This window comes from Asterias amurensis, chromosome 8 (genome assembly GCF_032118995.1).
Source record: "Asterias amurensis chromosome 8, ASM3211899v1".
Classification (NCBI taxonomy): Eukaryota; Metazoa; Echinodermata; class Asteroidea; order Forcipulatida; family Asteriidae; genus Asterias; species Asterias amurensis.
In genome coordinates, this window is record NC_092655.1 from 13185396 (window position 1) to 13210464 (window position 25069).

Genomic DNA, 25069 nt, shown 5'->3' on the forward strand with positions numbered 1-25069 from the left:
AACGATCATCCCACATCAATGTAGAAGGGCATTACACATTTTTTCAGCTTTATCAATTCCTTGAGGCTGTGTTTGCTTTTCATATGGTCGGATAATAGATGTTTACCGGGCACCTGCCATTAATTTCCCATTGAAAATAAACACACACCAGAGGGTTACCGACAGAAATTGTTGTGCTTCATTTTTATCGTTAATTGCATCAGCTATACTCACAAGACCGTTCTAACTGTACACTCACTGCAAAAATTCAACTTCACAAAAGTCCTAGATTCTTGCACTTTTGTGATCAACCAAATTCTTCATCTTTTGTCCGGATGTTCAATGGTGTCCTTGGTGAAAATAATGGGGATATATTAATGGTATTATAGCTGCAGGACATGGACGACCTTGTTGGGGATATAATATTGGAAATAGATATCCAATTGTAGTTGTCATTTTTTGGTTATTGTGCATGTTACCGTGTCACGTTTAGATGGGAACCAAAGCAATGGAAACCAACACAATTTTCTGTATAATTTTTGTTCACCCTTAACAAATATATTCTTTGTCATCGATGTAAAAATCAATATCTTTTTTTTTCTGTATCTGACTGTGTGATAAAGTTTAAACAAATTTCACTTTTCTTTAATTTTATTTTGATTGATTGATAAAATGTTTATTTATTTGAAAATTAAAAGGTATCATCAGTAGATGTAAATGCATCCAAATTAAGTCATGAGTCAATTAAACATCCATTAAACAATGAAAAAATTAACAAAATTTAAAAAACAATACAAATCAATAAAAGAAATATGTTTTTTAAAAGGCACAGTTTATAAAATAAACTTGTCATTAAGGGTGAATTGTTATTATTTCTCCCCAAGTGCAATTAAATAGCAGAAACACCAGAATTCAAAGAAAAAAATGGTCAAGGGAAAAATACACTTTACATGTACATGAGGCCTAATTGATGCATGTGTAGGAAAATTATCAAATTATTTTCCTTTAACCAAAATGCTTAGTCTGTCATCATTTATTGCTTTTCTGAGAGTCCTTGTCTTCACAAACCATAATAAATTAAATGAAATGTCAATTGTGGATTTAAAGACACTGGACACTATTTGTAATTGTCAAAGACCAGTCTTCGTATCTCAACATATGCATAAAATAACAAACCTGTGAAAATTTGAGCTCAATTGGTCGTCGAAGTTGCGAGATAATAATAACAAAAAAACACCCTTGTCACACGAAGTTGTGTGCTTTCAGATGCTTGATTTCGAGACCTCAAATTCTAAATCTGAGGTCTTGAAATCAAATTCGTGGAAAATTACTTCTTTCTCGAAAACTATGTCACTTAAGAGGGAGCTGTTTCTCACAATGTTTTATACTATCAACCTCTCCACATTACTCGTCACCAAGTAAGGTTTTATGCTAATAATTATTTTTAGTAACTACCAATAGTGTCCACTGCCTTTAAGGAACCAAGGAGGAGTGCAATAATCATGACAGTAACTGCAGCCGATTTCACAAAAAGATAGGATTAATCCTAACTCGAGTTAGGACAAGCAACCTGTCCTAACTTAGGATGGGTTCAATGCGCCCTACGTACTTGGATACGGAACTGAACCCGTCCTAAGTCCTAAGATGATTCCTAAGTTAGGAAGAGTTTGGTGAAATCGACGGCTGGAAAGATAGCGGGAGAAGTTTTGTTCAAGCATCTATTTGTGAAAACAGTTATGATAATCATGGATCCTTTATCAGTAGGGGATCCACTCTCCCACCATAAGAATCCAGCTGGAGGAATCCTCCACTAGTGACACCACAAAACACGCTGTGTGTAACCTCTCTTCCCTTGAAATATTTGTTACAAGAAAGTATGGGCACCCAGCAAGGCTCATGGACCCATGGACACTCTCCCAGCTTCCTTGATCAAGTGTTGATCTAATCAATCACAGAATCAATCACCACGGGAACCACACACAGCCAATCAAAAGCTTCAAGGTTGATGGAGTCCAACTTCCTCCATGCAGGCAGGGGCTTAAATTACCCACATAGCTCACCGGAGAGAAGTTGGTTCCTGGTGTTAGGGTGTGCTGCTTGACAACAAAATATTTTACACTGATTGCTGACTGGCTTCCGATTGTCCTTGATCTGTTTTTCATTTACTGCACTTTTCTTCTTGCTCTGTGGTGATGAAATGTTTTGGCAGACTTTCAATCTTTCGTCTTGGTGGTGGGCAGTCCAATGCGTTTTCTTGTAATTCCACCCAGGGGAGTACCGCTGTCAAATTTGAACTAATTCGGATCAATTATTACGCACCTGACCTACCTCCACATGCCCCTGTAGGGGTAGGTCTAGGGTCTGATCTTGTTGAAACACTTGCCCATACATGGTTTTATTGGAAGAGAAATCCCAATTCCCAATCCCATCAATTTCTTAAAGTTCAAGTTTAAATCACAAATAATGGGCCCTACATATTCCATTAATTTTGTCAGAAATTATTTGTATATAGAATTTCAATACAGTGATAATTGATAAGTTTGGCGTATTGTCAGACAAATCCAATAAAAAGTGAGCTCTCACTAACAAAACAATCAGTTTCCTTCAAATTTTTCATACAAATTTGATTGGATAAACAAAATTGTTGACAACATTTTAAAGTAAGACACAAAGGTTTATTCATAACATTTTTCACTGACTTTTTCAGTTAGCTTGTTGTTTCACAAGTACTCAACTTGTTTGCTCATAGTCCATATTTACAATGTGTAGGGATGCTTTACAGTACCGAACTAGCCAGGTGTACAACTTTAAAATATTCCCCTTGTGTTTCTAAGTATTTGGCCAGCAGACATCTGTAATATGGGAGGCACTGCATCATTTGTTTTTGTTCTTTTATGATCTTCACATCAAAAGAACTGAGCAAACTCCCACAAGGGGATATAAACACCACGCTGGCAACAGCAAATCTCTCTCATACAAACATTGGTTTAACAGCTATATGACCATGGATTGCACAAATCAATAAGTTGTGATTCAGTAACTAGCATCAATACTTATTCTAGTCATTGTAAAAAGAGTGGTTAGCTTGGCAGGATTCAAACCTACAAACTTGTGATTGTAAGTCCAGCCGTCGATTTTATTACTATTAAAGATAACTCGGGAATAACACGCAACAACTTTTCATGTTTAATTTTCAGGATGTTCCGACGGCACAACAGAAGCATTTGAATCTCGGCATAGATTGGCCGCCTGCGCTGGTTCGTGGGAAGGTCACATCAACAACAGTAGCTCGTTATGCGCGCCGGGATGGACCGTATGCAGTTGGACAGACGAGACCATTTTAAAATCCATCTCCTGGGCTGATGCCGTGTCTACGCCGGGGTGTTATGGGTTCGATGCCGCCCATGACAGAGGGCAGTGTGGGCCTTGTCATGATAGTATTGAACAGGTGAGTCACCGTTTGGGGTATATGTTTGTTCCTTGATTGGTACGCTTTCTTCCAATGATGATTAATATTTCCAAAGTGAAAGGCTCTTTGGGATTGATGTCTACCCTGATTGGTGGTCCACCCAATCTATGGATTTTAATTATGGCCAACCACGGAACCTTTTGTGGCTAAAAAATATAAAAAACTGTAACAATACCCTCAATTGGGATATATCTCTACCCTGGTTGAAAGTTGGTCCACCCAATAAGAATATTAATTATGCCCAACCAGAAAAACACTAAGTGGAAAAACCCTCAAACTATTATAATTACCTCCATAGGGATTTGCCTATATTTCTACCCTGAAGTTTGTTCCAACCAATAAGGGTATTAATTATGCCTAGAACAAGAAAACACTTAAAAAGGAAAAAACTCTAATTATAACTACCTCCATAGGGATATAATTCTAGCCCGATTTCTAGCCTGGTTGAAACGATGTAATTAATTATGCCAAACTAGAAAACAATCAGTGGAGAAACACAGCCCATCATAATTATCCCCATTTGGGGTATATTTCTACCCTGAGGGTAACTGCACCCAATAAGGGTAGTGATGATGCCCATTTGGAAAAACTTCTTGATAAACAAAAATATCTCAATGTTGGAAGTTGCACTTTTTAACAACAAGAGCTGCAAGGCCAAGTTAACATAACAACTCTAAACAGGCCCCCTATTAACACGAAAGAATGTCGGAACTTGGCTGGTGGAAGAGTCTCTTACAATAGTGAAACTTTAAGGGTTGTCCAGTCATCATTGTATTTCCCCTGAGTCAAACTTTGATTTCAGGAACTGTTTTTGAGCTCCGACCCAATAATGACAAAATCATTCATCGCTGAAAAATAGCACAGTTGTCTCCTATGGTAAATTTGATTTACTAGTCAAAGCAGACCATTTTAATTTAGAGTGCAACTTTTGTTTCTGAGGTTAGGACAGACCTGGCTGGGTGACTCTGAAAATAGGTCAGCCACTAGATATTCAAAAGACCCCTCTCCATCTACACTTGATCCCCCTTTTTTTTCTTTCTCAATTTCAAAGCATGGTTAGTAAAGTGTTGTAAGATTTTAGAACGTAGTGAGGTTTTGTGGACTCAAGTCTCTTGTTGGTGGTTGTTGTGGTGGTTGGTTCTGAAAAGAACCAGTAGTTTCAAGATTTGAAATTTATCTTTCCCTTTTCGTTAATGTTCCTCTTTTTCACAATCAAATTGTTCAAGTAACAGAGCTTTTTTTATCTTCTAATTTATAAATTTATTGTACAGGATAGGTATGGTAGAGCTGACAAAATGGTTGCAGCTAGTGTTTATGTTGTGTGTGATTAAACATACGTGAAATAAAAACCCTATGAAAAGTTTGGCTTTTAAGATCCATTGAGTGAGTCAGTAGAAAATAGTGGGAAAAAAACATCATTATGCTCGATTATCAGCATGTAAACACAATGTCCTTAATTTTGATTATAGCACCAAACATCAGCTGTTGTGTTTTTGTAGATTTTCAGATACATTTTTCCAAGTAGGCATTATATGACTTGTTTCACAGAAGAAATGGTCCTAGCATGAACTTCAAAAAACATTCAGCTTTCAGACTAGAAACCAACCAATAATGTTTTTGTATCCTTACCAATCCTTTGTATTATACCATTACAATTTTAAATTCAATCTTTACATTCCGTGTCCCCAAACACATGGCCCCATTTCTCCTTGGGGTTATGTTTCATCTCTTCGTTGTTTAGTGGGCAAATATTATTTCACGGAGTTCCCCTTTTTCCCGTATCGGTATCCCCCTAAATCCTCTCTGGTGAGGTGAGCCCAGTCTCTATTACCATAGAAAAACGGGGGTCGTTGCATCGATGACGGATGCCTGACGACCATATATAAACCCCAGGTGTTGTTTGATTATTTCACCTGGTGAACACCTGAGCCGTCTGCAGGGGGAAAACATCCCCCCTGGAGGAGGCCACTTGTTCATCGAGGCAACAGGACCATAAAGCATGGCCCGGACGCCCGGTATTACCATCAAATCCACCATGATGAATAAAAAAACACCTTTGAATTAGCTTGTTGCACTGGGGATTTCCAGTGTACATTTCTTTGTTGTGACAGGGAGGGCTTCAGTTAGTTGTTTTTCCTGTACAAGAAAGAGTTGCCACGTTGGGTCTCTGTTTGCCTGGGCGAACCGTCCCCCCCCCCCCCCCCCCTTTGAGAGGCATGTTTTCCAAGCTCAGTACTCGGTCCAGTTCTTTTTTTGACTCATGCATTGTGATCTCCATTGTACAGGATGTTTTGCTAGGGTTTCTTTCCTTCAGTTCACGGCATTCCCACCTGAAGAAAGGATGATTAACGGTGCCACCATGTGTAGTTTTCTCTTTTTTGTGTATCGAAGCTGGCCCACTTAGAAAAGCGTACATGTTTTCCTGTGTTATTGTGCCCGGAATTCCGCTCGGTATAATCTACTTGTATTGGGAATGGGTCACCAGTTTATCGTATTCTATACAGAGTCCGTGGACCGTGTTATTGCTATTGAAACTAGTGAGCGCAGTACCGGGATTGTTTGTTGAGCAGTTTGTGGGGCATGATTTTAAGCTCAGCCTTGAGAGCGGTGTACCCTTGCCCACTCTGAGGAAGAGGTCACAAGAGTGCAAAATACGAGGATAGAGTGCCAGAGGTGACGCACTTTTCCCCCTCTAATATCCTAATAATCCATTTCCATGCCTAAATAATTTGTAAGGCAAACAACAATTTGTACCCACTTAGGTTTACTGACAGCCATTCCCTTAAAAAAGGGTTTTGTGCGTGTAGTCGTTAACTTTTGAGTTCCACATCGACTAATAAGGGGGGACTAATTGGATATTTAATGATGTGAAACTTTCCAGGTTTCCTGACTATACTTTTTAACTAGAATGCTTTGGTACGATAACAAGAAAGGCTGTAATTGGTCTAATCCTACATGAACTTTTCTGTTCTTTCTTTGAAAATGAATTCCCAAATTTGGCAGATGGAGTCAGACAAATTGATGGTAGCTAAACATCAGAATTTACTGCAAGATTGTGGGTCAAATGTGGTCAATGGGTATAACACAAAACTTTCTATAATGAACGTGAAACTTAAAGGCAGTGGACACTGTTGGTAATTACTTAAAATAAGTGTTAGCATAAAAACTTACTTGGTAAAAAGCAATGGGTAGCTGTTGACAGTATAAAACATTGTGGGAAACGACTCCCTCTGAGGTAACATAGTTTTCAAGAAAGAAGTAATTTTCCACGAATTTGATTCCGAGACCTCAGAATTAGATTTTGAGGTCCCGAAATCAAGCACCTAAAAGCACACAACTTCATGTGACAAGGTTTTTTTTTCTTCTTCCATTATTATCTCGCAACTGTGATGACCAATTTTGCTCCTCAAAAAATAAATGACCATGAAAACTTACTTGGGTGACAAACACTGCAGCTGTTGCTAATGCCTTGTGGTTAAGAGAAAGGGATTAAAAAACATTTTATTCTGAGAAACATGGTTGCATGAACCGTTTCTCAGATTGTGTATTCCAAATAAGGATTATTCTTCCTGCATAGGCAAAACCGCTCCATATTTTCGAGAATACCTAAAAAATGCTACCCTTTTTAAATTTCCACAGGATAATTTTTAATTGAATCATAACTGCAAATAGGATTAAAACAATAGAACAGTTCAAAAAATCAAAGGTGTACTTTGCCTTTTGTGACAAAGGAAAATGTCACCCATTATAGGCCTACTACCTAAGCCAGTGATATATTCTTCTTATTTTCCCCTCAGTTAATCAAAGTACAGAATTCTTGATTCCCCAAACAGACAAAAAGTTATGTCAAAAGAAAATCCAAGATCCTAATGGACAAACCTCACCAAGTGACATTTTAGAACTGATGTTCTTGACCTTCACAGATGCTACAATTCATTAATACCCTCACAGCAAAAACCCAAATACGGTTTGGACGAATAAAAGTACTCATGAACTCTAAAGAAAATGCTGGACCTTCAAACCCACTCGCACGGCAGGTCTTCCGCAAGCATCTGCTTCTACTCTTTGCATACAACAAGAACCTGACGGTCGGAAGAGTGCGTTTAAGCTTCTCATGCCAAGTCACACTGACATTTCACTGTGTGTCATGTAAAAAATTCAACGCTGTGAAAATACATTCTGCGTTAAGTTTCTTGACGATGCCAAGAATTCCCCCGGATTAATTAATGAGCATTGTGACCTTCACAGTTTTCATAGTCACTGCTAATGGATAAAGGTATTCAGAGGTTAACTTTGACAGTCTTCTTCAAGGTAAAGGTTGAGATGTTGACTTGGGAGAGGCCGGTCCTTGGGAATGAAAGATGGATTTTTCCAAGGTTTGCTCCATGGGATGTTTTCTTAGAAGTGATGAAAAGTTTCTTTCCCTGTGCTGTATTTTCAAAAACCTGGAGTGGTATTTTTGACACTTGGCTTTGACTGAGTTTGGTTATTGATATGTCTTAACATGGAGTCTTAATGGCATTATGAGAAAATATTATGAGCTGTGACCATGGATTCACCTTCAAAAGTAGTGTAGTGGAACTGAAAGTTAATAACAAGTCCAATTTTAATATATATTTGGTTTGCGGTAACACCATTGTGTGTATAGTGCCAGGTAGAGTTTGTTCTTGAAGATGACTAGAGAGCAAGCTTGTAGAAATGTTGAGACCAATTTAAGAACTGACTCCACGGTAGTACAGTTAATAACGATCCAATAAGCTAAAGTAGTAGTCCCAGCCTATTTTCTATACCATCCGCCCAGGTAGTAGTTAATAAGCAGGACAGTTCTTTTCAGAACTGAGAAGTCTCTCGAACACCCGAACAATCTACTCCGCGGTAGTAGAATAAAGAAAGACAGTTCTCTAAGAACAAACTCTACCTGGCAAGTAGATACACACATGGTGTTACCGCAAACCAAATATATATTGATACCTCACCATGCAATGCCTCAAATCCTATATAAGTCCAATTTTGAAGCAGAAAAAAAAAGTTGGAGAATTTAAGAATAGAAAGCACAAAACACATAAACTCTAATAAAGTTTTATATGATCAACTGTTTGAACGGAATTGACCTTCTGAAGTGGCATCTAAATCACAGAGTTGTTGAAGGTTACATTTATCTAAACAATGTTTGCCACTATCTGAACTCTCTAATCAGCCTAGCCTAGCTTATCATTGCCTTTTTGAAGTGAACTTGACTATAACTGCAGAATAAGGAAGGGACTTAATGAAATTTTTGCCACTTTTTCACTGCAACTTTGTGTTCTCCAATGTAGTGTCAAAGCTGAGTTACAAGTTGTGTGTGCACAAGAAAACGTCTCCTTTTTTTAGGGGGCTTTTAAAACAATTTTAGGTTTGGTGTGGTGCACACCACTCTACCACAGTGAGTACCCTGCATGCAATAACTGAACTTCTAATTGAAAATCACAACCCCCTATTTACCAACCCAAGAATTCCAACAATGTATGGAAAAAGCTGAGCAGGTCTGAGCGTCTGAGCACCTTGGGAAAAGCAACCCTTGGACCGGGTGCCACAGACCGGGTGTATCATGTGCAAAGAGAGTGTAGGATTAGGCTGGCCCCAGATGTACAGTAAGCCCCTGTATTAAGTCAGGACATAAGACCCCCTTAATTCCATGCTATTAAGGACAACATCCTGTGCAGATTGGGTTTCAATTGTGTCAGACCAATTTGCTTCAAGGGTAACCCTACTAATTAGCCATCTTGGAGGGCCTGGGACTTGTTTCTTCAGATGGGTGAAAGGGGAGGGGGTGATTTGGATCCTTGGTGACAGGGTTACAATTGGAGAAGTATGGTCTCATTTTTCTTCATGAATGGTAACACCGCCCCCCCCCCCCCCCCCACATCTGACAACAGAGAATTGTAAGCACAATAAAGTTCAGACATAGAAAATAATAAGGATGTGATTGTTGTAGTATGGCAGGTTGCCATTTAGACTAGTAAAAAGTAATGTCTGTCTCAAGCCAATATGGCTCATCAGGCCGGTATTTATTATCGGTTTAAAGTAGGTATTGATAATTACTCAAAATAATTATTAGCATAAAATCTTACTTGGTAACGAGTAGTTTTCACAACTTTGTGTGACAAGGGAGTTTTTTTATTTCATTATTATCTCGCAACTTCGATGGCCAATTGAGCTTAAATTTTCAGAGATTTGTTATTTTGTGCATATGTTGAGATACACTGAGTGAGAAGACTGGTCTTTGACAATAACCAATAGTGTCGAGTGTCTTTAATTGGCATTAAACAACTGAGAATATTTCTATTCCCACTGGACTGGATGCCAGTCCAATGCAGGTTACTCCCCAGCTCTTGTCAGTAACCATTTATACTCCTGTGTGGAGAGAAGTAATTATGATAAAGTGCCTTGCTGAAGAACACAAGTGTTGCCATACGACCAGGCCTGGATTCAAACCCACATTCTGTACATGGCAGAACTTGAATCATAGACCACTCTTGCACGACACCTCAACTCAATAGTAATCCTGTGCAATTAGATTTGTTAAGCAGGCTAAACTTTCTGTTTATTAGTTGTATTAACTTGAGTTGTGTTCCAGTTTGAAAAGTCCATCTCTCAGTGTAAAATCTTTCATTAAGAAGTCAACAAAAAACTGAAAGATCCTTTACGATGCAACCATGTGCAACAACTGCAGTTGAATTTTCTGTGGTATTTCAGTGAATGTATATGCTTGTCTGTGTTAAAAGATGGCGGGTGGTCACTTGCCCCCCCCCCCCAGAAAAAAAGAACCACAACCCAAACAGGGTTTGCCCGTAACTTTTTCATTGTCAGTCCAACTGGTTTGTCATTTCAATAGTCTGCCAGCCTTCCTTTTCACTAATCCACTTCTTTACAGTTTTCTTTCATCGCTGTCATTTTGTACCTCAGTTTGAAACCATATGAACAATCAGTGCAGTAAGTGGTTTACATGTAGCTTTAGGAGAAAGCAATCAATTAGCCAGCAGGACCACTTGGACAGAATTTTGACTGGTCCTCAGAAATTAAAACTGGCATTTAGCCAGCCGGACCACTGGGGGGAGAACACTGCAAAAGAACCTTGGATATGATTTTTTTAACATTACACAACCCAGACATTGTCTTATCCAATTTTAGCACCTCGTTTAGTTCCTAGACCTCTTGATGCAGATTCTACATGACAGACAGGTGACCTCCATGTCATAACACCTACTCTAACTAATCCAAGGGCCCTTGTCACCTTGGGCAAGCGGCCATCTTTGTTATTCTTACACATCACTGATATACAACAAGCAGCCCAACCCTTAATCTTGTTAACGCAACCATTCACTTGGTTGGTAATCTTGTTCAGATGCAATTAGGCATGAGATTGGTGGTTTGGCGGTTAGAGGACACCTTGAGAGCACCCAGGAGCAATCTCAATTTTTTGTTGGAAGGTTAAACTCATTAGTTTCCACTGGGAAGACAAAATCTCTTCAAGTCAAAAACCAGAAAAAGAACGGTTTTGTCTTGGTTGAGTTGGCAAGAGGTGTCTTTCCCCCTTTTCCACCTCTGGTTCCCTGGTTTGAATCCCGCTGGGGGCACTATGTGGATTGGGTTTTCAGTCCCTCACAGGATTAGTTCTCTTGGGTTGTCATCCCACATCTTAAATTCAAACTATAGGGATGAGAGGTCTGGCATAGTGGAATCTTTCCTGGTCTTCCACAACGTGAACCCTGGTTCAAATCCCGCCTGTGGCACCATGTGGATTTGTATACATTTAAGGGATTTTTTCCTGTTGTACTTTGGTAAAAGTAATGACAATAAAAACTTACTTGGTTAGAAGTACAACAAAAACATAACCACCTTTTGAAATGAAATTTTCACAGACTATATATATATTTTTTCTATAGTACATTTTATAGGATTAAAACAATGGGCGGTTCCAAAAACCAAAGGTTAACTTCCCTTTGTAGGTGGGGTCATAGATTGGTTGTTTTTAAGCTAGAATGCTGATTTGTAGGTAAACTAAAAAAAAACGCCCGGATATAATAAAAGACACATGTGAATGTTTCAGCTGAATACCTGGTCTACTTGTTGAGAAAACAGCAACAAAATATATTCACAAGTACGTCAAATCCATCAATGTTAAGGGAGCTGACAATGGATACCAAAATTTCAAATCCTACTAATTTTTACTCAGGGATGTGAAATTATAGACATTTTTCAAAGTCACATTACAATATAATTCCTGGATTGACAGGTGGATGGGAGGACAAGGTGTGACACGTGTCATCCAGCTGGCTGAGCAAAACTTCCACCGTCAAGGATCTCACAATAAGGAAGTTAATAAATGAAATTGAACTTTTTGACATCTTCCAGATTGATCTTAGCTCCGTTCAGAGCTAGCACATGTCTTCATAACAATCTGGTGTCAGCTGTTTCAAACAGACAGCAAGTTTGGCCAAGGTTTTCATTTTTTTTTTAAAGACAGAAGTATAAGAAGGGGAGGAAGTCGTCTTGACATCCATCAACAATTGCAAAGAGTTGGGTTTCAATGTGGATAGCACATGTTCAAGTCGTGGGATCAGGAAATAATATTTCTTTGTTGAGAATATTTTTAAAAATTAACTTTGACTTGTGTTCTTAAAGGCACTGGGGTCGATTTCACAAGTTAGGACTAGTCCTAACTGTAGGACTAGTCCTAGGAGATATGAAAATTGTATGGCTAGTCTTAGCCCTATATAGGACTTTTAAAATTGTACCTGCAACAAGCCACTAATTTCAACAGATTCACATTCTATGTCGGCATACATTTTTCTGCGGTGGGTTTTGGTCCTCATATATTCCTCACAAATCTGTCATTTTCTAAAGCTTTCTAGGGTTTGTTCAGAAAATACCACATTCTATATATTATAGAATGTGGTATAATTGGTCAAAGTTTGACTCTGTAGAGGCTACATTTATTTAGCAGATTTGGAGATGCCTTCAATAGCTGTTTGACTGTACTCTATAAGAATTGTTATTAGTGCTTGGGTCACCACATTACTTAAGAAACATTTCTGTGGTGTAACCGCAAACCTAGCGCGATTGTATTTCAACTACACAAAGTTTCAAATTAAAATTTTAATGAAGTTTGTGGCTTTTTTACTCTCATTCTGTGGTACCTAAAAATACCCCAATAGCCCCTGAGCAGTTGACTGCTTGAGCAAATGTTGTCTTTAAATACCACTGCCAGGGTGGTGAGGCCAAAAGGGCACACCCAAGACAGGAAATAGCTGTCGTTCCCTTAAGTCAGAACAAAGCTGTGAAGTCATTTCTTAGCTGACAGATCGTCTTGTTAACCCCCTTCCTCATCCAAAACGTTTTGTCTCATGTGTTCCACTCGTGAATTCATAACGAAAAAGACTTGGCTAGCGTTGCCCAGAAATTCCCCTTTCAAAGATTATACACAGGATTGCAGAGTCGTAAAAAGGACCCACTCCTTTCTCTGGAAGAGCTGACAAAATGGCACAGACAGTCTTCATAATTCACGTGATCAACCAATGAAATAACAAAACCTACAAACATTTTGGCTTAATTAGTTGTGAGTGTGAGTCAGGAGAGTGAATAACTGTGCATAGTGTTCAGCATGTGAACACATTGTGCTCAATTTTGGTTGTAACAACTGAATTCAGCTATTAATTTATTTGGGGGGTTTTCAGTTTCAGTTTTCTCGAATATGAATTTATTCCAGAAGGGAAATATTTCACAGAATTTGTTTCCTAATATGAACTTCATAATCATTGAGCTTTCAGACTAAATTTTAAAGGGAAAGTACACTATTGGTAATTGTCAAAGACCAGTCTTCTTTGGTGTATCCCAACATACACTGTAAGCATAAAATAACAAGCCTGTGAAAATTTGAGCTAAATTGGTCATCAAAAATGTGAGAAAATGATGAGAGAAAAAAACACCATTGTTGGACGAATTTGTGTGCTTTCAGATAGGAATAAAAGACTTCTAGCTTTTATTATTTTAGTGAGAAATTACATCTTTCTCAAAATCTATGCTACTTCAGAGGGAGCCGTTTCTCACAATGTTTTATACTATCAACAGCTCTCCAATGCTCGTTACCAAGTCAGTTTTTAAGTTAATATTTGTTTTGAGTAATTACCAAACATATACCTTCCCTTTAACAAAGATGTCTTTATCCTTACCATTCCTATGATGTCTTAACGGACTTGCAGAGGTCCTAAAGTGTTTTTAGCGTGTTACCATAGCACTGCTCGAACCAAGCCATCCCCTCCCCCCAAAACCCACATGATTTAACAGTTTTAGCACGGCTAGACAATTGTTCCTAAGTGGGTGTGTACAACCATGGTATACAACAGCAGTAATTTTACACAAGATATTATGGGAAGATAGGCTTAAATGGATCATGCTTGGATGAAAGAGAGTAACACTAGCAGGAACATAACATCCTGAAAAACTCTTATTCCACGTCACATTCTGGAGGAAATGTGAAACATAGACCATGCCGTCCGTCATAGATCACTTAGCTCATCTTAAGTGAAAGAGAAATTATTTAATGGACGTTTTTTAGTGAACGCTTCTCCCTGCCAAGAAAATAATATTCTGAAAAAAAAATGGGACTGTCTCATTAGAAAATAACAGTGCAGGGCAAGGGGGGTTATTTAATTCATTTTTGAACAGGGAACCAAAAGTCACCTTGAGGTAAGTTTTGTTGGGTCAAATTGGTTTGCATACCTTTATTGATTTCTAATCAATGGGGTTGGGGGGGGGGAGAAGCATTTCAGCCAGAATAATTTACGGGGTGCTCACTGCCGACCATAACCATCAACACTCAATTCAATTCAATTGATAACAATCATTGCGTTTATGCCAGTTTTGGTTTCTGCAATGTGTAGTTACAGATACAGAAAAAGGAGGCTTTCTAATAGAAATTACACACACACAAAGTGGGATTGTCTCATTTAAAAATTAAAGTATGAGGAAGGGGACAATTGTCTTTGTTTTTTTACTGGAAACCAAAAGTCACCTTTGAGTTGAGTTTTGGAGAATCAAATTTGTTGATATACTTTTATAGATTTCTTATCAAAAGGAAAGTATTTCACTCTTAAACCAAACACTTTGTGTGATGCTTAATGCCATTCCTATCTTTATAAACAAGGAGGCTCTAGAAATTATACCTCTAAAGTTGGGGTCACTACCTAGATAAGACCCTACCTTTAACCAAAAACAGTCAAGTCACCTCAGAAACACTTAGGAACCCATAAAAGTTCCCTTGAGATTACTAACCCAGTCATTGTTTGTTCCTGACAGGATGATATGGGGGGCGTTGGGAGAGGCTGCCCCCATCAAAATGCTGGCCAGACCTCCTGCCTCGGCAAGGGTAGGATAGACGCCAGCTGCTGTATGGACGCACACTATCAGAACGCCTGCTCTTATCGGCCTGGCATCACCACTGGGGTACTGTGCTGTAAGAAATCAGGTAGGTTGACCAAAGACCATGGTAGTTGAATGGCAACACTTTTTGTTATTATTAGTCACCAGTAGAGGGCGTATTTTTGATAACGACTCGGAGTCTGGCTCAGAGCATAGAGGAAGAAAACAAAAGGAAAATTTTCTTCCTCCGTGAGTCTGGCTCAGAGCATGGAGAAAGAAAAAAAAATTCTTCCTCCATGAGTCTGGCTCAGAGCATGGTGGAAGAAAATAAAAAGAAAATTTTCTTTCACCATGAGTCTGGCTCAGAGCATGGAGGAAGAAAACAAAAAGAAAATTTTCTTCCACCACGAGCCTGGCTCAGAGCATGGAGGGAGAAAATAAGAAGAAAATGTTCTTCCCCCATGAGTCTGGCTCACAGAGCATGGAGGAAGAAAAGGAAAAGGACATTTTCTTCCTCTATGCTCAGAGGGACTGGGCAAGTCTACAAATCTGGAGCCAGATGTTTGTTTGATACAGGGATCCATGGCCTCTGTTGCCCCTGGTCTTTGCCTTGGTGCCCCTTCAAAAGTTTCCCACAGACTTGAAGATTTTCCAATGAAAGTGCCCTTTGCAAAAAGAAAATGGCCTTGCCCTCTCAAGGATGAAATCCCAGGCCTAGATCTCTCTTCTCCAGTAATTTGTTTCTCAATATCGGCGACTGCATTAACAAAATGAAACCAAGACAAAGGACCATGGGGGACCGAGGAAAGCTAGAAAGACCTCCATGGAAAGGAGATGGGGTTTCTGAACACGTTTTAAGTTTACCCCCCCCCCTCCCCTCCTGCTTCCAATTATATAACATTTAATGTTTTTTTTTAATTGAGCTGTGTTCAAATTGTTCCAGCAGGAAGTCCAGGCTCTCTGTGGCTCTTTTGTAAACATGTGATCTCACAGGTTACAGGACCTATAGGCCTAGCACTTTTAAGTCTGATGAATTACAAGCAGTTAAGGAGTCAATAATTCCATACAGAACATCCCCAGTGAGCTTTGGTGGGCCAGCTGACTACAAAAAGATAAAGATCTTTACAAGTTGAACATCAAGGGGGAGTTTTAAAATGAAATTGCCAAAGATTATATATCTTGAAAGTAAAATTAAACAAGTGTGTGTTTTCTGACTCATGTCTGTCTCTCCCCAACCCCTATCATCAATGTCGGGGTTGCCCTATTGGCTCCCTAACTGCTGGTTATTTAACAGACTGAGAGTTGTAAAAAGGTAATAATATTACGCCTATAGACTAAGTAACCTGTGACATCACATGTTTCCAAAGAGCCACAGAGCTGGACTTCCAGCAGGCATTGTTTGTACACGGCCGAATAAAAGAAACAATGAAATCTTATCTTTTATGGAGATTGCACTGTCTGATTTTTTTCAACTTTTGATATAAAGAAAGAGGGCACATCCCAAAATTTGTTCAGCTGTTACTTTTATAACTTGTACAACTTTTATAACTCTTGAATTAGTATGGATATTATGAGACATAACGTAAAACATTTCTCATTATGACCAATGCATTATTATGCCAATCAGAAGTACCCTGGAATGTTCATGGTCACTCTTTTTGTAAACAAAGGTTTCATCAATGTCTACAATGAAATTGCCTAAGAACATTTTTGAAGGTATAAAAATAAACAGGTGTATTTGTTTTGGGGTTGGGAAGTTTCTATTGTCATCATCATCAATGGTATATTGACTCCCTAACTACTGGTTATTTATCAGAGCCAGTCACTCCCAACAAGTACATTATCACCCTATGTGACATATTGACTCCCTAACTACTGTTTAATTATCAGAGTGAGAGCCAGTAACTCATACCCGTTTCATCATTATCTATGATATTTAATTGACCCCCTAACTATTGGTTGTTAATCAGGGCAAGAGCTAGTCATTCATTACCATTTCATTATGACATATTGACCCCCTAACTACTGCTTATTTATCAGAACGAGAGCCGGTCATTCACAACCGTCTCCCTGCTGAGGAGACTCTTTCCGAAGGAGAAGGATTGACCCTTCATTGCCACGCATCGGGCAGCCCGACTCCAACCATCAGATGGCTCAAGGACAGGTCACCGGTCGATGTGAAAGACCCAAGAATTCATGTTGCCCCAACAGGTCAGTGAGTTATAAAGTAAAGGATGGGGGTTCGAATCCAGGTCAAGTGGTCCTTTTTGCTTCTGTATTTTTGTTTTATCACCTTGAAATTCATTCTTAAAAGTTTAAAACCTTTAAGCGAGAGACCTGGTTTCCTACTGGTTTTCACGAAGGCAGTTGCTCCGATGCTCTTGGTAATTGGTAATTGCCTTGATGCCCTTTGAAATTTCTGTCAAGGGGTGCCCTTACAAAGAAAAACCTACCTTGCCCGATGCAAAAAAAAGTTTCAGGCTTGTCTGAAATTGTGAGTGATTGTAAGGCCTCTTTGCTCCCAACTGGTTTACATCAATTACACTGCCCTTGGTAATGGCATTCGTCATTGCCTTTGAAAAAAAACAGCGAACAAGAATGAAGTGTCGGGCATGTGTGTACAATGGTATAGGCCTACTGTATGTAGACACCAGAAGGGCCAACGGAGGCAACTGCCTCCATGCCCCTGGTCATTGCCTTTGTGCCCCTTGAAATGTTCCAGTACAAATTGTTATTTATCTCAAAGAGGTGCCCTTTACAAAGAAAAACTTACCTTGCCCGATGCAAAAAAAAGTTTCAGGCTTGTCTGAAATTGTGAGTGATTGTAAGGCCTCTTTGCTCCCAACTGGTTTACATCAATTACACTGCCCTTGGTAATGGCATTCGTCATTGCCTTTGAAAAAAAACAGCGAACAAGAATGAAGTGTCGGGCATGTGTGTACAATGGTATAGGCCTTTGTGCCCCTTGAAATGTTCCAGTACAAATTGTTATTTATCTCAAAGAGGTGCCCTTTACAAAGAAAAACTTCATTGCCGTGGGGAAGAATCAAATCAGGGCTGTTGATTAAAGAGTTATTAAGTAGAGTTAGTCTAAAATGAAAATCGTCAAGGAAGCCTCTGTGAGCAAAAAAGGGATGTTGGTGAGTTGATGATTGTTCTTTCTTGTTGTCTTCAGGTACCCTCTACATTACAAGTCTCAAAACAGAGGATGCTGGTCAGTACTCGTGTGTCGTGGTCAACTCGGCCGGAATGGCCAGAGAAGATTCATTCCTGAAGGTCACCAAGAACGGTAAGCATGACACTGACAAGCTTGACCTTTGCCCCAAACCCTTGGCTTGGGGTCCAGCTCGGGCTCGCTGTCGTCAATTTTGGAGCAGTGCACGTTTTGCACGGTATTTCCAACATCAAACAGAGCCCAGAGCCGGATTCTTATAGTTTGGTCAAATTGATTTACTTATGTAGGGCTCATAATGTTAAACTTTATTATAATAAAATACAAAAATTTTGACTGCCTGAGGTTTGGACCCTATCAGAGTCTTTCTCAAATGCTAAAATGATCCAATTTGAGTATTAAAATAAGTTTTTAACCTGAAGGAGTGGGCATGGAGCACATTCTAACATTATAACATGAATACAGTGTCACTGAATGGAATGAGCTTTTCATACCAACAAGTGACTGCAGTTTTGTGGGTCGAGGAAAAATAAACAGGCAACAAGAAGTGTGGGGTGAACTTCTAAAAACACTCCAAGGAAAACCTTGAAATTTTGAACTATTCCTTCTTCTTTCCTGAACACAATTGTACCCAATGCAACACGCATTTCTTTACTTCAAATGTCTCCATGTACTGTCGGTGAATGGTACAAAATTCGGGATTGCACTGGATTGCAAAATATAGACAAACTTATAGTTTGGAAGATTGGACCAGATTTGGCAGCTTTTGAGTCACACGGGACAGCCTGGTGCCTGTCCTTCACTGATATAGTCTCTTAAGAGACCATAGACATCTTGTTGTTTGGGTTGACAGAGTTTTTATGAACCATATAATATATAGGGTATCAGAGTTTCCGGTAAAAAACAATCTTGTACGAGTTGGTCACTTGATCACATGTGGGATCCAGACCCTATCCTTACATCATTAAGAGTCATCTAGTTCTTTGGGGATTTCAAATTTTTAGAATCTAGGTCATTTTGTTTCTAAGCAGATGACCCCCTCCCCCCTCACAAACCCTCGGTGAATACAGCGTGAAAGTTTATTTTGTTTTCCTCTGTATCTACGAGAGAACAAAGAAACTTGCTGTTCTTGACATGAGGTTTGTGAACTTAAGTTCCGTTCTATCATAAGATTACAGTATCATTATATGTTTCTGGTAAATGCAACCAAGGATGGCGCAAAAGTGAACTTAAGCGCTGTAGCTCCCAAGCCTGGGGAAACCTGTAAACATGGGTGCGTGCTGTGTGAACCAGAAACACCTGGTTTAACCCCCTACTCTTCCTTCTAGGTTTGTTACATGCTAGTACACAGGACCTACAGCTTAATGTCCCATTCAAAGGACAAAGCAATTAAAGCCACCATACACTTTCGCAAGTTCACAGATTTACAAATAACTTACAGGGTTTACAGAAGGTAATGGTGAAAGACTTCTCTTGAAATATTATTCCATGAAATGCTTTACTTTTCGAGAAAACATTAAAACAATTATCAATTCTCGTTGTCGAGAATTACGGATTTATTTTAAACACATGTCATGACAAGGCGAAACGTGCGGAAACAAGGGTGGGTTTTCCCCGTTATTTTCTCCCGACTCCGATGACCGATTGAGCCTAAATTTTTCACAGGTTTGTTATTATTTATATCAGTTGTGATACAGGAAGTGTGGGCCTTTGGACAATACTGTTTACCGAAAGTGTCCAATGGCTTTAACCTAAAGTATCTCCCTCAAGGACACAATTGCCACAGCCAGGATTTGAACCCACACTCTGCCAATCAGAAACTTCAGAGCTTGAGTCCCCTGCTCTTAATGGCTCGTCCAGGACACGCCTAAAGAACAGATTATCCCTTCGACAAATCTAAAAGAATGTGAGGCATTCAGTTGTTAGTATAGTACAGCCTACCGCCACCCTTCACTTTGATTTGATTTGCTTGAAATGCTAGGAAATGTTGACCTTGTTCCACAGGTGTGCTTATACTAGGATTAAGGAACGAAACACCTGGGCTGAATATATAACAGAGCTGTTAAAGCACAAAAAATAGCTAAACACAGCAAAATTGTTCTTAACAGAATATGGTTACCAGCCAAAAATAAAATGTCCCATGCACCATCTCTGACTGGTATCCTACTTGTTTTTGTTTGCTGAGCAGAAAATTTTAAGCAATTTTTTCTATTTTCATTGAGAAACAATAGGAATTGTCCTAGTGGACTAGGGGCACCGGGGCCAAGAAGAGTACAAAAGGGGCAGAATCTTAACCTTGGAGTTTGAGACAAACTTTTGACAGTTTGTCATAACTTTACTTCAAGTAAAGTATATTTCTCCAGAGACAGTTAGAGAATTGGCACTCCATCAGAAAAATCCTTGCACTTGCAGCCGTGACAATGTCAATCAGAAAGAAAGAAAAAGAAATTCTGAGTCATTTTTGAGAACTCTTTGTTTAAGGTTAATTCTAGCAAATCCTTCTCTCTGATAAGCCCTGAAGCAATTTGTTTCCATCCGGAAGCACTTCAACAGGTCCAGCCGGTCCTTAAAAGTCCAAAAACATTTTCAATACTTTCCTTTTTTTCTGTATGACTAACCGCCCGAGTATATCCTGAATAGAAAGTCAAAGAGAGGTTGATTATCTATGGAGCGATCGAGACCCAATGCCACCAGGTAGCCAGGAAAAGCAATTGATTTAATAAGCCATAGCAGTGGAGACATGGCCTGTTAAGATTAGTGCCGATAGTCGTAAATCGACAAGAATGAATTTGTCTTGATTAGGGGAGAGCCAAAAGCTCTGTGAGATTTTCCACTGTGAGTGAAGACTGGTGAGGCCACCTGCCCTGATATTTCAAACCGGGTCTTTTTGAGTGTTCCGCCGGCTGATTTGCAGATATAACAGGCAGACTGTTATTGTTTTGACCTGTCGTCTTTGGAGTTAGTATATTATTGTTCGTGTGTCATGTGCTCAGAAGGACGTCACAAAAAATTACTGGAGTAAGGGCGTCAGAATTGTGTTTCACAAAAACTGAGCGTGAACGTTTTCTACCACTGAGTCATTATATGGTTCAACTCTGCATGGGAATGGAAAAAAACATGTATTTGCGGGTAATTCTAGCAACACAATTGTAACAGCAATTCCATATTTTTGCGTTGGAAGCCACATTAATGCTTCGGCCGGCCCTCTGTTACTGGAAAAAGGACTTTTTTGAGTGCTTGGAAAAAGGACGGTTAAGAGTCTAAAAGTATTGAGTGATTTTGTTTTTTTTTTTTGGGGGGGGGGGGTTGTAACATTGGGGTCAAACAGATCCCAGTAAATCACTCAAAATTAAGCAAGACCCTAGAATCTGTCATTTTTTATTAGGACACAGGTTTTTCTAATTTTATTTTCTTAGGACACAGGTTTTTCTAATTTTATTTTCTTAAAAGAAAATAAAATTTGAAAAACCTGTGTCCTAAGAAAAATGACAGATTCTAGGGTCTTGCTTAATTTCACAAGTTCAAGGCTATACTCTATGATGGCTATTCAGACGAAATAAAATAGCTCACCCAAAAAAATCTGTACCAATAACAGTTACCTTTTTGAAAACTTTTACAGGATTTTCTCAGTCTTTATTCTGAAAATGTTTAAGGTTTCATTTCATTTCATTTTATTTGCCAGCAAACATGAAAAAACATGGCTATTCAGACGAAACAGCAAAGCTCACAGATTGATTTCCAATTTTGTTTTAGTCTCAGGTTATTTATGAAGCAGATGTGTACTTGAGATGGGGATCTTTGTCCAAGGGGAACTGTTTAATTTCACGCTTCACTGTTCAGATCATAACATCTGCTAAACTAGACAGGAAGTATCAAAACAGAAATTTTGCTTGAAAAAGAGGAACAAATAGGACCTAAAGCTGCTTTTTAGTAAATTCTTTTGTTAATTTGTTTATGCTGTTTCTCTTGTGGTCATTTTCCCAATCCACACCTTTTTTTCCCAGCTTAAATTGTTCAACTCCAAACAATTTTTTAGCCCAAATAACTTGGTGGTGAGTGACATAGGGTGAGAGGACATGGGTAGATTGACGCCACACTCAAGCCAAACTACTGTACAATTCAGACTCTATAAAGGTACAAAGTCAAATAATTGAAATAAAAACCAATACGAATGAAAGCCCCAAAGCAAACCACTACTAAAAGAGCAGTCTCCTTTAAAATACAGAATTAAATTCCCGTTATGATATTGAGGGGATGTGTATTTACAGACAAACCCAATAGCCTGTGTGTTGTTTTGTTTCAGTCCCATCTTAAAATATCTTGTTGTTCATGTTTTGAGTCAAATAAAGAATACAAACAGAAAACTTGTAAAGTCATCTGCTATTAATCTAGACTCTGTTTTAATATTGCAGCCGCATAATGACTAGGAACTTATGAGGTAATCTGACATTTGGGTTCCCCCGATTTCTGTTTCCTCCTACAGCTCCCAAAGCTTGTCGTGACGGCTCAACGGAAGGCCTCTCACATCTTCAAGATGTTGCAGCCTGTGCCGGCTCTTGGAAAGGACACGTACGCAAGGGAAAGATCTTATGCGCGCCGGGGTGGCATGTGTGCGATCACAACGACGCTTCACTGCTGAAGGTTGTCAACTGGGTGGATGCGAACGAGATGAACGGTTGCTATGCGTTCAACGCCGCCAACAACTACGGAACTTGCTCAAGGTGGGCTATGTGATACTGACTTGGACGGGAAATATAAACACGGAATAAGGGAATTAGACGCTTGTGAAGATTTCAGTCACACAAAATACCTTTCCTCACTATGTGTTAAATTTCCTTGTAAAAGCAGATCTCAAGCTGGCTAATTTTATAGGAAGAGAACATGGAAGTGAGTGTTGTGTGTACTTAAAGGCACATGGACACCTTTGGTAATTGTCAAAGACAAGTCTTCTCACTTGGTGTATCTCAACATATGCATAAAATAACAAACCTGTGAGAATTTGAACTCAATTGGTTGTTGAAGTTGCGAGAGAAGTTGTTCGATTATGATCGTCATGTTAAAAAACATGAACATTGTTTTCTAGTGTGCATCTTTACAATAAAAACACAGAAATATTGTGAAGTAGATAAGAAGTTTTATACAGTACTATAAAAGATTACAGGACAAACTAGACAAGGACAGAGTTTTTACATCAATCAAAAGATACAAGGGTGATGAATACTATGAAAAAACTATGAAAGTAAAGGAACAGTTCAAAATACAAGAACTAAGGAGGCCTACAAAATCTTTAACCCAACGACCTCCGGATTAACGTGCCGAAGCTCTTCCAACTGAGAGCTATTGGCGGTCTCCCACTTTAAAATGCACAAAAACTGCGTGTTACTATTATTATTCCATCGCCACATGTTGGGAAAAAATAACAATTTCCCCCGTGTCTCAAAATCCCAGGTAAGCCGCCGCTTTTACTGTAAACATGTCTGTATCGTCCCAATGGGGATTCTTTTCTCTCTGTTCGTGGTCAGAGTTTTAATTCTTGACCAGACTTTGAAGAGTTCACCTTCATTCTGACCCATTTATAGAAACGGACTAGAGGGAACGGTAAATACTCAGGAAATGTCTTTAATGCTTTACACGACAGAGTGTCCAAAACGGTCAATCTCGACTAGGAAGGATGGTCCCGGTTAAACACTCCATCATCAAATGATAAACTGACCGGTAAAGGCCAACAAAAACAATTCAGAAGCTGTTGTATTGGAAGCCATTTTGAAGCCAAATTTGTAAACGCCTCAGAACATCTCCCCCAGCAAAATTGACGCAAACACTTCTATACAAAAATAGAGTTCTGCGCTCTCATCTCACTAATTCGCAAATGAAGATTCTATTTAAAACGCTCTTATGATTGTACAGCAATCTTTTTGTCACTCAAGCTGCAGTTTAACCTGTTGCCATCCCCTGTCGATTGATTACATCATCTGTACCATCGGTTACCATAGCAAGAAAATTGTACCTGTCCGGACTTTGCCTAAAAATCAATGACAGTCAGCGCTCAATTACATTTCCGTGTTTCATTTCCTCGTCTATGCTTCGTATCCTTAAGGAATTGGGGTAAATGGGTCGTGCAAGAAACTTACTCAAGTAATTACACCTTTGTACGTGGTGACCAAAATTAGGGCTGGTAATAATGTAAAACTTCATTACAGAAAAGGTTCAAGTTCTTTCCCAGTCTTTCTATTGGCAGGAATGGATGGGGTAAAGGGGTGCGGGAGAATGAGTTTAAAGTATGTGAGGAAGCTACACCAAGCTTATAAAATTTGGTGGTTTTGTGTTGACTTTCGATCAAAAACATCAATTATTGTAGGACTGAACTGGCGACAAAACAAAATGAACACTCCTCTACATATTCTAAATAATTGAGTTGGTGAAAAATAATTCCAGTTTAGGTTTTAAAAGTAAACTAACCCAATAGTTTACATCAGTAAACCAGCTCATCAAGTATTCCAGCTTATCAATTACTAGTAAGTTCTGAACTGGCTTTGAACTTGATGTGGGAGCCTTCTATCAGTGAATTAAACAGACTCAGTCAGATTTTGATCTTTATCTGCTTTAAATCTCAACCAAATTTACTTGCATCATGATTGAAGACTTGATGCAGCACTGATGATTGAAAAACTGGCATAGAAACCGAACATTTTGAAAATCTTACCTTTATGACAAAACTTTGCTTGGTTGGGGAAAATCTAGTAGATGGGATTTGAAACTGTGCACGGTGGAGATACAATCTAGTAAGGTTTGTGGTAACGCCATGAGTAGGGTTTAATACTTTTGCAAGCTTACTGAGATTTGAAGAAACACCATAAAAAAGTGTACATGAGTAGGATTTGAAACTCCCAAGGTTTGTGGTAACACCATGTACATGAGTAGAATTTGAAACTTTGCATGGTGGAGATACAATCTAGTAAGGTTTGTGGTAACACCATGTGCATGAGTAGGATTTGAAACTTTGCATGGTGGAGATACAATCTAGTAAGGTTTGCTGTAACACCATGTAC

At 39.0% G+C, this 25069-nt stretch overlaps 2 protein-coding genes across 2 annotated transcripts in view; one reads left to right on the forward strand and one right to left on the reverse strand.

The window, feature by feature from the left end:
- The window catches only part of LOC139940964 (uncharacterized), a 49800-nt gene that overhangs the window by 14855 nt on the left and 9876 nt on the right, over nt 1-25069 (forward strand). Inside the window, exons 2-6 of the mRNA XM_071937368.1 lie at nt 3177-3427; nt 14786-14954; nt 16889-17059; nt 18024-18137; nt 22504-22741. Coding sequence (XP_071793469.1) covers nt 3177-3427; nt 14786-14954; nt 16889-17059; nt 18024-18137; nt 22504-22741 — 943 coding nt within the window. The remainder of the gene's footprint in view (nt 1-3176; nt 3428-14785; nt 14955-16888; nt 17060-18023; nt 18138-22503; nt 22742-25069) is intronic.
- The window catches only part of LOC139940965 (ribose-5-phosphate isomerase-like), a 31906-nt gene continuing 21653 nt past the window's right edge, over nt 14817-25069 (reverse strand). The window contains exon 9 of the mRNA XM_071937370.1: nt 14817-14940. Within this exon, the coding sequence (XP_071793471.1) occupies nt 14922-14940 (19 nt within the window). The 3' untranslated portion in view covers nt 14817-14921. The remainder of the gene's footprint in view (nt 14941-25069) is intronic.